The sequence below is a fragment of the Lithobates pipiens genome, unplaced genomic scaffold (assembly GCF_037356315.1).
Source record: "Lithobates pipiens isolate NorthernLeopardFrog02 unplaced genomic scaffold, aLitPip1_a1.2 Scaffold_16, whole genome shotgun sequence".
Taxonomy (NCBI): Eukaryota; Metazoa; Chordata; class Amphibia; order Anura; family Ranidae; genus Lithobates; species Lithobates pipiens.
This window is the reverse complement of record NW_027507748.1, coordinates 413,096,249-413,108,862: the sequence shown is the minus strand read 5'-3', so window position 1 is coordinate 413,108,862 and position 12,614 is coordinate 413,096,249. Positions and strand designations below refer to the sequence as shown.

Sequence of the window (12,614 nt, the reverse complement as noted above, 5' to 3'; positions counted from 1 at the left end):
CAAATTTAGTAGAGCTGCATGATTCTGGCTAAAATGAGAATAACAATATCATTTGCTTAGAATAAAGATCACGATTCTCAGGGCATAACATCTTTTACACTATACAAAATAAAAGGGCTAACTTTACAGTTTAGTTTTTTTTTTTTTATTGAAGTGTATTTTGTCCCAAAAAATTGTGCTTTAGGCTTGGTCACACAGCAGAGATGCGGGAACTCTGAATCCACTGGGTGTTCCCCCATTGCATGGCACTCGGCGGCAGTAAACACTGCCCTATGCAAACTGCTGGGTGTGTCAACTGAAAGTTAATGACACCCCCAAATCAGTTCACATATCGCAGCGTGAACTGCAAATTCAGATATCCGATTCTGCTGTGGACCAAAAAAGGGTCCTGTGCGAGTTTGGTCCGAATGCAATGTAAATTTAGCCATACTATCTGGATGGATTAAATTGAATTGCACAGAGATTGCATGTGATTTACACTGCAGTGCGAATCACATCTGATGTTGGACATTGCACCAGTGGGAACCAGACCTGAAAGACTTTTGCGCAAATACGGTGTGACAAAATATTGCAACCGCCATTTTATTCTCTGGGGTCTCTGCTAAAAAATAGGATTTTTGTACTCACCACAAAATCCTTTTCTCTGAAGTTCACTGACTGACACAGCTCCATTATTCTTGACCATATGGTTGTTACGCCACCTTCAGAAGAGTACTAGGCAGAACATGTTATACATGTAAAAAAATAGAACTCTCTAGTTCCGCCCAGGAGGCGGTCCCTTCAGTAACAACTCCCCAGCCTGCTTCCTGCAGCTTCAGTACCTCAACAAGCAGTATAACGTAAATCAATAGTAGGGGAGGATGCTGTGTCACTCAGTGAACTTCAGAGAAAAGGATTTTACGGTGAGTACAAAAATCCTATTTTCTCTTTCGTTCACTGACTGACACAGATCCATTATTCTTGAACATAGGGATGTCCCCAAGCAGTGTCATAATTAGGGGTGGGAAAACAGCATAAAAAAGCTTTACCCACTACCAGAAGTGCTCCCTAATAGGGGAGTCACCACCTTATCTAGCCGCATCAAAACTTGCGGTTAACAATGCAACAGTGCATTATACTCAAAGGTACCTGTAATTTCTTTAAAAAAAAATATGAAAAAAATAAGTGCAATTGCAACATTACACGGTTGCCTGCAAAACTTTGCGGCCAAAACAGGCCTCAGCTGATGCACTTATATCCACTTTGTAGAACTTGGTAAAAGTGTGGACAAACGACCACTTGAGCAACTGACGACTGATATTGGAAAGCCCAAGAGGTTCCAATTGCCCTGGTGGAGTGGGCCGTGACGGGAAAGGGGGACACCTGCCCCTTCAAGGAGTAGGCCTGTACCACAATCTGTCTGATCCACTTGGAAGTGGTGGCCGACGAGACCACCATACCTTTTTTCGGACCAGCTACCAAAACGAACAGAGAGTCCTACTTCCAAAATATACACCCTTAGGGCCCGGACCACATCCCGGGAATGTAGGGCCACCTCTTTAGGATGTATCAGTTTAGAACACAGAGATGGTAACATAATGACTTCATTGATGTGAAACGCCAAAACCACCTTCGGCAGAAAAGAAGGTTGCGGACGCAACACCACCTTATTCTTGTGGATAAGCAGATAGGGCGACTTGCAAGACAAGGCCGTCAGTTCTGAAACCCTCCTGGCCGATGTAATGGCCACTGGAAAGACCACTTTCTGGGAAAGAGTCAACAAGGGGATTTCCCTGATGTTCTCAAATGGCGGTTACTGAAGTGCCGATAACAACAGGTTCAGATCCCACAGGGGTAACGGTGGACGCACCGGAGCAACTACATGTCGGACCCCCTGAATAAAAGCGCTCACTAGAGAGTGAGACACCAGGGGTCGCTGAAAAAGAGACAGCCAAGGTTGATATTTGTCCTTTAATGGTGCTCAGAGCCAATTTCTGGTCTACTCCCTGCTGTAGAAACAGCAGGATCCTGGAAACGGAATAGGTACACAGACGCCATCCTTTCTCCTCACACTTAGAGATGTAAGCCTTCCAGGAACTTTGATATATCTTCTGAGAAGAAGGTTTCCGTGCTCTCAACAGAGTTGAAATCACAAAGTCCAATAGGCCCCGATTCCTTAGCACCCTGCTCTCAACAGCCATGCCGTTAAAACCAGTGATGGTAAAGCAGGATAGAGAATTGGACCTTGAGACAGAAGGTCTTCTCGCATCGGTAGTCGCCAGGGAGCGTCCGCAACCAGGCGCACTAGGTTGGCGTACCAGGGGCACCGAGGCCAATCTGGGGCAATCAGAATTACTGGAATCCCCTCGGTCTCCACTCTGCAAAGCCGACATGGAAGTAGCTTCAATGGAGGGAAGGCGTAGATCAGTCGATACTGACCCCACAGAGCCACCAGTGCATCTGCCAAGGATCTCTTGTCCTGGACACGAATCTCGGCACCTTCCGATTGAGATGGGAGGCCAGGGGATCCATGTCTGGTGTGCCCCAACGCAGGCACAGTAGACTGAACACTTCCGTATACAGCGCCCATTCTCCTGGGTCCAGCATCTGGCGACTTAGGAAGTCTGCCTGCCAGTTTTCCACTCCCGGGATGTAAATGGCCGACAAGGCTGGTACATGTCGCTCTGCCCACTGAAGGATGTGAGCGACCTCCCGTGCTGCAGCCGAGCTTCTTGTTCCTCCTTGATAGTTGACATATGTCACAACTGTGGCGTTGTCTGACTGGATCCTGATCGGATGCCCTCTCAGTCTCATTGACCATGTGGAGAGGCATAGCCAGATCACTCAGAGCTCGAGCACATTGATCGGCAACTTGGATTCCTCCTCCAACCAGAGGCCCTGGGTCGACTATACTCCCAATACTCCACCCCAGCCAGTCAGTCTGATGTCCATTGTGATCACAGTCCAATGTAGAGGTAGGAACGACTTCCCAGACCGAAGTGCTGGGGACCTCAGCCACCAGAGCAGGGAGTCCCTGTCTGACTGGCTCACTCGAGCCTGCCGATCCAGGAATAATGGAGATTTGTCCAATTTCATCAAGATCTCCTTCTGCAAGACTCTGGTATGAAACTGGGCGTACGGCACTGCCTCGAAGGAGGCCACCATGAGTCCCAGGACTCGCATGCAGAAGCGTAGCGACGACCACCTGTGGTTCAGCAATAGTTTTACCCCAGTTCTGAGAGTCTGCAGTGTGTATGAAGGGAGAAACACTCTCGCTTCCATGGAGTCAAGCAGTAAGCCTAGTTACTCCAAACGCTGAGTCGGTATGAGTGCCGACTTTTTCAGGTTCAACTGCCACCCAAATTCCTGCAGGGTTTGCATGGTGATTGCTGCATTCTCCCTTAGTTCTGAGGAGGAAGATGTCCTCAGGAGGAGATCATCTAGGTAACCCACGATCGCGATCCCACGTTGTCACAACAATGGCAAAATTGGAGCCAATACCTTGGTAAAGACTCGGGGAGCTGATGCCAAGCCAAATGGGAGAGCCACAAAATGGTAGTGGGCTTCCCCAACTGCGAAACGCAGAAACCTTTGATCCCTGAGGCATATGGGTATGTGCAGGTATGCATCCTGGATGTCCAACAGCGCCAGGGAGTCCCCTTGATGGAGTGCAGCGACTAATGAGCGAACTGATTCCATTCTGAACCTCTGTAATTTTAAAAAGCAATTGAGGGCTTTTAGACCCAAGATTGGACGCATCCCTTCCTTTTTGGGGACTACAAACAGATGAGTAGAACCCCTGGAAACTTTTCGAATCCGGAACAGGCACTCCTTAGCAGGTCCCTTACCGCTCCCCATGAGGGCCTCCCGGCAGGCCGGAAGGAAGGGTATGCTGGAGGGGAAAAATTTGTTTGGTGACCAAGAGAGGAACTCTATCTTGGCCCCGGGTGGACGAAAAAGCCGCTTATGAGCGGAAAAAGAGGGCTCTTGCCTATAGAGTGGCTCCTTAGTCTTTCTGGTCTGTGGGAGTAAGGTACTCTTCCCACCGGTGGCATTCTTAATGATGTCATCCAACAAGGCTCCAAAGAGCCGCTCACTAAGGAAGGGTAGATACGTCAGGGCTTTTTTTTTTTTTTAGATGCCTGGTCCACAGACCAGAATTTTAGCCCAATCAGGCGCCTCAGCACCACTGCTGATACTGAAGCCCTGGATAGCAGAGGAAGCGTATCCAGGGCCACGTCACAAACATACTTAAGGCCTTGCACTAACTGGTCTGCTAGTTCCACGCAGACAGGAGAGGCCTGTTGCTCCTCCAATTCGTGGTGCAAAAGTTTTGCCCACTCAGTAAGTGTCTGCGACACAAGTGCAGAGGCCAGTACTGGTCGCATTGCTGACCCCACAACTGTAAACAAGGAAGGGGCCACTGCCTCGGTCTTCCTGTCTGTGGGGTCATTACACGCAGTCCCCTCTACCGGGATCGTGGTTACTTTGTTTAACCTGGATACTGGGGGGTCCACGACCAGAGAAGCCAACCATTTTTTAAGAAGGCTCTCCTCAAAGGGGTAGCGCACGCCATTCTTTTAGGGATCGAGAAGTTCCGTTGCGAACTTCACCATTCCTCTAAATAAGTCAGACCCTTAGGTGTACGGGCTGACTTACGGGACCCAAAGGGGACCACTACTTCATCAGAGGAACCTGCTGTATCCTGAATTTTCAGGGTATCACGCACAGCTGTGATAAGTGCTCCAACTAGTGCTTTGTCTTGTGCGGACTTGGACGGGGACTCATCCTCACTGTCCGATCGGTCCTGGTCAGCATCATCTGAAGCAACAGAGCAGGGGCCGCCAGTCTCAGCGGGGTCCGAGTTTGCATCAGAGCTCTCCCCGGAGGGCGGGGGCAGGGGCGGCTTTTTACCACCTTTGCGCCCCCACACACCGCCTCCACCCTGGCAACAAACGTTTCAAGGACCGTCGACAAAGCGTCCAAAGGCACTGCACTGTTTGCAGATGAGCTGGTTGCAATTGCAGGGAGTTCTGGGGAAGAAACACCAGTTTCTGAAGCCATGCTAACCCACCCTGTCTGTCACCCTTGGGGACTTAGGGCAGATGCACAATCCCACACTCCTAACTGCTGCAGACTGAGGGGCCCCCACCACAGGACTCACCACTCCGACAGTGCTGCACCGTTCAGTTACAGGTGTCTGTGTCCAGTATCAGCTCCCAGTTGTCCTGAGTATAAAAAAGCGCCGCTCTGAGCAAAAGGGACCAGCGCTGAGGATAAAAACTGTGCTGGGCTACAACAAAACGGCCACCCTGTATAAAGGACATAATCACAAGGAAAATGGCCGCTGAGCTACAGAAAAATGGCCCCTGACCATGCTTTCCACTGAGGCACATCAAAAATGTCCGACAAACAACTGTACACAGTAAAAGGACAGAGAAAATGTTGGCAGAACAGCGCTATGGTGATCAACACATGCAGACCTCCAGACACCCAGCCAGGAGACCGCAGACACCCAGGGACACAGACACCCGGGGCAGCCCCCAATCTAAGGTGAGAGCCCCCCAGGGGACCCCTGGCTACAGGTACACACACCGCTCAGCAGCCCATCATGCAGCATCCCCCACAGGAGGGGGGGGGAATAGGGACAGGGAGAGAAGAGAGTGAGGAGAGGGACCCCCTAATCGACCTCCCAGGAAATGCCCAGCTGCTCAATCCAGCTGAGTCAGGGAGAGCTGTACTTACCTTCCGGACGAGCTGGGGACATCCCATCACAGACCCACTCTCTCCGAGCAGTACGGGGTGGCTGCTGGCCAAAGCACACTGTGACAGGGACATTGGTACTCTGGTCACATGTGTGCCCCAGAGCGTTGCGCTCACCGGCCACTCCTGGAGCCTGAGGGGCATGTCGTGGCTGACCCAGCGTGTAGCAAGGGTCTGCACACGCTCGATGGCCAGGCTGGGGAGAATACACGGATCTAAGATATCCAGCCTGTTACCCAGCCGGCTGTTGAAAGCAGATCACAGGATCTTAAAATCTTGCGCAAAAAAGCAAACGTTCAGTAAAAAAATCCCAGGACCGATGGTCCTGCAGGGAGCCTAGGTCCATCTCCTCCACTAGGCAGAGAAAAACTGAGCTGCAGAAAGCAGGCTGAGGGGTTATTACCAGAGGGACACCCCCCTGGGCGGAACTGTAAAGTTCTGTTTTTTCACATGTATTACATGTTCTGCCTAGTCCTCTCCTGAAGGTGGTGTAATAACCCTAAGGTCAAGATTAATGGAGCTGTGTCAGTCAGTGAATGAAAGAGAAAAGAGAGTTTACTCCCACTTTAATCTTATCAGAATACAATTAACCAAATAATTTCATTCCCCGTTAGCAATTATAAAATTAGAAGTTGGTTAACCTATCGGAATGTTCTGGTTGAATTAAAACCAGAGGAAAGAAATCTAAACACCAATTTACAGCAGATATGGTCCCCGCAAAATTTATCCCAACAACTTATGGTAACATTGTTACTATACGAATGAATGACGTGTCCTAAACCTTAAGAAGAGCAATCTCGGGCACAAATTTTCAGATGTATAAATAAAATAAAAATACGTTTTTTTTACCTTTCTCACAGAAGCAAGTCTGCTCATTATCATCAAGCATTCTTCCCTCTCGTCATCCTCATCAAAATCCAGTATTGTACCTAAACAGTCTATATTGTTATCATTACTTGGATCAAACGGGTCAACTATAATCGGTTCCGTCCCCTTGATTTCACAACGACAGAAAGGACAGCCTTGACCATCAGATTCCTATTAAGAAGTGAATGAAAAATAGGATGAAATAACCATAGGCGTGTTCCGATTCATTCTGTATTAAATTAAAACTGAAAGACAGTTTGTTCATAAAAAGGACTCGAGTATCTAAGCATGTATGCGTATGTACATGCAATAGATATTGTTTCCCCAAAATTGTTTTGTGAATGTAAACAAATCAAATACAAAAGATATTTTTCTGTTAATAATCGGTTACAACACAATTTTTGATTAAACATTAATCACAATCAAACAAGGAAGCAACAGTCATCCACCCACAAACTCCAATACCTGAAAAATCTGAGCATCAAGAAATAGATCAGGGCTCAGACACAACACAATGTGGTGCACTTTAACACATGCATTTTCATGCACTGCGCTAGGTTAGGCATCTCATTCATTTTGTAAGGCCCCATTCAAGAGGAAGTAAACCCTGATGAGTTTACTTCCTCTTTCATTCCCTGCAAAGGCAAAGCATAATGGACTACTATGCATCGCATAGTAGCCCATTATGTGTCACTTACCTGACACAGGAGCCAGCGAAGTCACCGCTGTCCCCTGTAGTTCGGCGCATCCATCTTCTCGGTGGGGTCTCGCAGCTCCGCCGCTGTCATTCGGCGAACCCGCGACGACGTCACTCCCGTGCATGCGCACGGGAGCCGAGACACACGGCATTGTGCGGCATCTTCGTCATGCGCCGTAGACAGCGGTGCCCGTCTTCGGGCAAATATCGCCTAAACCGTATAGGTTTGGGAGATATTTCTTGGACCTACAGGTAAGCCTTAATCTAGGCTTACCTGTAGGTCAAAGTGGTTTGTAAGGGTTTACAACCACTTTCACACTTGTGCTTAGGGCTATAGTGTGAATTCAAACAGCAAGAACTGGAAGATTCATGGGCAGAAATGATAGGTGTCTGTCAATAGCTACCAAGTGTGGCTGTTTTGGATGTAATCCATGGATTACCCTAACAGCAGTTAATTGTTGAAAGTGTGCACGGCCATGGGCAGCTGCAGCCACCGTCAGCCTATCATTGCTTCTTATAGGCCAAGAAGCCTTTCTGGTAAGAATTTGAAACTGTAAAAATAGGAGAAGATACTGGCCAGAGAGCAATCACTTTTATGCGGCTGTCCAGCTTGAACATGTATTAAATAATATGCAGAAGTTTAGGGTGTACAGTGCACAAGAAGAATTTGGATCCCCCTCCCTAAACACTAGGGATGAGCTGAGGTGTGTTCGGATCCTATTCCTAGTGAATTTGTGTCAACCACCTTTGCATTGCCCGTCGCTTCAATTTAATAATAAATGCATTTATCCGCTCCCTCAGCCCAATTTTAACATTTCAGCTTGTATGCAGGGTGCACTTTAAATTTGAAACAAATGTTTATTTTGCGTTTTTTAAATGAATAACATTTTTCACATTTGTCTGCATATCTTCTTTGAAATGTATAATGCCAACTATAGTGCAGTAAGTTACCAAGTTGTACCAGCTATTTTAACTGTGTTAAAATAATGTCATAATTTTGTTATTGATATGTTCAATTCGCATGAATAGTGCACAGGTGGGCAACGTTTTTCCACATTAAATTGTTTTATCCATATGAAATTGTTATTTAGCCATAACAGATATTTATTTCTTATGAAATTATACTTCTTTCTTTAAAAACAATATTTCATCTCCATCACAAATGGCTTTTTCTACTGAACAAATCAATAGATACCTCATTCAACCACACAATAATTGTTGGTCAGAAGCTACCCACATTACCCAGGAGCTGAAATCCCTATCAAACAATTAGTAATCATTTTTTGTGAATTGAACAGACACAAAAAATACTGCAAAAATCAATAACAAGTATGTGGTTCATGCAACTGATCAGTACAGATAAACCTCTAAGTAAACTCAAACCATCATTTTTGACCCTTAAAAAAAATAACCACCATACGATAACGAGAATGCTAAATAAGCTATGATTTCGTGAACTGCTTCTCATGGCTTTTGTTAGTCTCATTATACTGTACAGCGTAAGCTCTCCATTTTCTACATGGTATATAAATAGCTCAATAATGCATAATATATCTTACCTACCTTAAAAATGGAAATTGTAAAGAAAAACAAAATTCCAGCTTACTACTTCCATGACTTTGTCATTGCATGATTAAACACAGCAGCAGCCCAATGATCATTCTGGTCACAAGATCTCAGTCTGACATCAATTAAGTATCAGCTTAGACTCCACACTATCACATGCTCCCTAGCTAAATTGAGAGTTGAAAGACAGTAATCGGATAAACTTGAATATCCCTGCATGTTCAAAATTTGCCATTGGATTTTGGGATGTGCAGCTTCCACTTTTTATGGTGGTCTTTACTAGCTATGGACTGTTCAGCAGAGCAGCTGTTCAACAGACACCATATGGAAAAGCTCTTGTGAAATCTATGACTAAGGCCTAATAAATAACCTTATTACTCATTTAATTGCCACCTATAAAGATGAAGGCTAAGGAATTAGAAAAAAAAAGCACCTTACACTTTCAACCATAGAGGAGTATGACACAGTTTATAGTCACAGAAGCACAATACAATTGGACCCATTCAAAATTGATGCAATGCAGCACACATCTGGGTACATTATTTTTGAGAAAAAAAAGCTAGTGGAAACCAGTCAGCACTAGTCAATACATAATGCCAGCAAACATCTTATATTTTGCTCTATATTGCCCGGGTAGTCACTTAGTTTAAAGAAATTTTAAAAATGTTTCAATATAGCCTGATGTATGGCCCATTTAACGGCAGGTGGGTTGGGCTGCGCTATTTCCTAGTACAGTCCCAATGCAAAAACAAGGCAATTTGTCTCATTTAAAATTAAGGGTGGTGGTGTGTGCTGAGAAAAAGCAGAGCATGCTATACTTATTTCACGCAAGCATGTTACTATCCAGTGGAAAAGAGAACTGAGGGGGCATGGCTAAGGAATGACCGAGTGAGGCAGCTTTTCTCTAGAGCTCCAGGACCACGGCTTCATGCCCCGGCGATTACAGGCATTCCCACCGGTATGAGCTCATCTAGGAAACACCGGACACGGGGAGCGACACGAGGGACCCCCCACAGCAAGTCTGCCGGTTCGTTCCACCGCTACTTCGGGCGCAACGAAGGATCTCCGCCGGGCGCGACTGTGGCGTCTCCACGAGGCACCATACAGGCCTCATTGCAGCGGACACGAGCGGTGTCCTCCAGCCCACTCCAGCCCGCCGAAGAGACACCGCCAGTATATTGTATGGCAGACACGGAGCAGGGAGAGGAGGTGATGTCTGCCCCAATGGCTTCTACACCCTCCATGCTTGACCAGGACATTAGGGAGATGCTCCAGGCCCTCCCAACGCAATCGGTGATAGAAGCATTGATCCTGCGCTTAGAGGAAACACACAGGAGGGACAGCCAGGAGGTCCAGGGGGAGGTTTCCAGCATAGCAGAGCGCGTGTCCACAGGGGAGACATCCCTGACATCCTTGGAGGTCAGAGTTTCTGCGCTGGAGCAGTCGCGTGACCACCACCGAGATACCGCCATCTCCCTTCAGCTACACATGGAAGACCTGGAAGACCGGAGCCGCCGCAACAACCTGCGGCTCTGGGGGGTCCCGGAGGCGGCGGGACCGGAGGATGTGAGCGTGGTGGTCAGGGGTGTTTTCCGAACGGTGCTCGGTGATCCAGAGGTGGTGGTGGCCTTGGACAGGGCGCACAGGGCCCTCGGCCCGAAACCAACTGACCCGGTCAGACCACGGGACATTGTGTGCAGACTACACCGCTACACGCAAAAGCAATCTATCCTGAGGCACGCCTGGGAGCGCGGTGATGTGGAGGTGAATGGCGTGAGCATCCGAATCCTACAGGACCTGTCCCGATCTACGCTGCGACGGAGGGCCCTCCTCAGACCGCTCCTGGACCTGGCCAGGCAGCTTGGCAGTACGTATCGCTGGGGCTACCCTCTGTCAATCACATTCCGCAAGGAAGTTGGAAGCTTTACCCTACAGACTGCCGCCGACCTGCCGGCACTTTTTCGGTTCCTGGGTGCGGAGCCTATCCCGGTTCCGGACTGGCTACAGCTGCTTCTGCGGCAGCTGGGTAGATCAGGCACATCGGTCAACCGGGGCCCCCTGCCCCCCCACCAGCAACGGGGCCGATGGCGGCACCGGTCTGCGTCAGGAGGCGCTCCACGTGAGTAGGCCATGGGCCACCCTCTCCAGACACTCATCCCACTCCCATATGGCAGGAAAAGCACTGGCATAGGTGGTAGGAGCACTCTACACCATTATTGCTTGTGCCCTTGACTCCTTCACTAACAAGCCCTCCCATGGGAAACCCCCCTGCCCCCTTGCCAGTAGATCACACCATTACTTGTATGAAGTTCCCCCCAGAGGCACACCACGGCCACGCTGGATTGGGCCGGTGATACGGGCTCATAGCCGCGTTTCCGGACAGGACTCATTTTTGTTTTTTTTTGTTTCTCCTCAAGACCCGGCATCCCGGCCAGAACGAACAGACCCGTGGTGTCATGGGTTTACCATGTCTGAATGTCACCGTTGCCAACCATTTTGTCCCAGGCAGGGCTGCTTTTCAATGACTCTACGGCCCTACTTTTTCTTGAGCCACGGTGCGGAGGAGCACATTGCCGGCCCTGGAAAGTCTTTACTGTGTTAGAGATATTTAAAAGAGAAGTAGAAGATTCTCAAAAAATAAACATTCATACTTACCCATTTAGATGTCCCCTCCTGCATCTACACCAAGAACTCAATAATCAAAATGTACAACTAAGTTGAACAACAAACTGAAATCTTTCAGGTGGAGGGAAGTAAAAATAAAAAACAAAAATAATATGGTTGCATAAGTGTGCACACCCTTAAAACGAATATTTTGTTGAAGCACCTTTTGATTTTATTACAGCACTCTGTCTTTTTGTGTATGAGTCTATCAGCATGGAATATCTTGGCTTCACAATATTTGCCCACTCTTCTTTGCAAAAACATTCCAAATCAATCAGATTGCAAGGGCTACTCCTGTGCACAGCCCTCTTCAGATCACCCCACAGATTTTCAATTGGATTCAGGTCTGGGCTCTGGTTGGGTAATTCCAAAACCTTCATTTCTTTGTTGCTTTGGATGTATGCTTTGGGATGTTTTCATGCTGAAAGATGAAGCTCCTCTCCATGTTCAGCTTTCTAGCAGAAAGGTTTTGTGCCAATACTGACCGGTATTTGGAACTGTTCATAATTCCCTCTACCTTGACTCCTGTTAGGCCCCTAGGATCTAGGCCCCTGTTCCAGCTGAAGAAAAATGGCCCCAAAGCATGATGCTGCCACCACCACGTTTTACTGTGGGTATGGTGTGCTTTTGGTGGTGTGCAGTGTTTTTGCACCAAACATATCTTTTTGAATTATGGCCAAAAAGTTCAACCTTGGTTTCATCAGACTAACATTTTCCCACATGCTCTTGGGAGACTTCAGATGTGTTTTTTTTTATGCAAAATTTAGCTGGGCTTTGGGTGTTTTTCTTCATAGGAAAAGGCTTCTGTCTTGCCACTCTACCTCACTGGCCGGACATATGAAGAATACGGGAGATTGTGGTCACATGTACCACACAGCTAGTACTTGCCAGACATTCCTGAAGCTCCTTCAGTGTTGCTGTAGTCCTCTTGGCAGCCTGCCTGACCAGTTTTTCTAATCGTCTTTTCATCAATTTTGGAGGGGATGTCCAGTTCTTGGTAATGTTACTGTGCCATATTTTCTCCACTTGATGACGACTGTCTTTACTGTGTTCCATGGTATATCTTATGCCTTGGAGA

The 12,614-nt window shown here is 47.5% G+C and overlaps 1 protein-coding gene across 2 annotated transcripts in view; it reads right to left on the bottom strand.

Moving 5' to 3' along the window:
* The window catches only part of CBLB (Cbl proto-oncogene B), a 282,840-nt gene that overhangs the window by 93,877 nt on the left and 176,349 nt on the right, over positions 1-12,614 (bottom strand). For both annotated transcript variants that reach the window (XM_077482458.1, XM_077482457.1), the window contains exon 9: positions 6,592-6,780. In XM_077482458.1, coding sequence (XP_077338584.1) covers positions 6,592-6,780 — 189 coding nt within the window. The remainder of the gene's footprint in view (positions 1-6,591; positions 6,781-12,614) is intronic.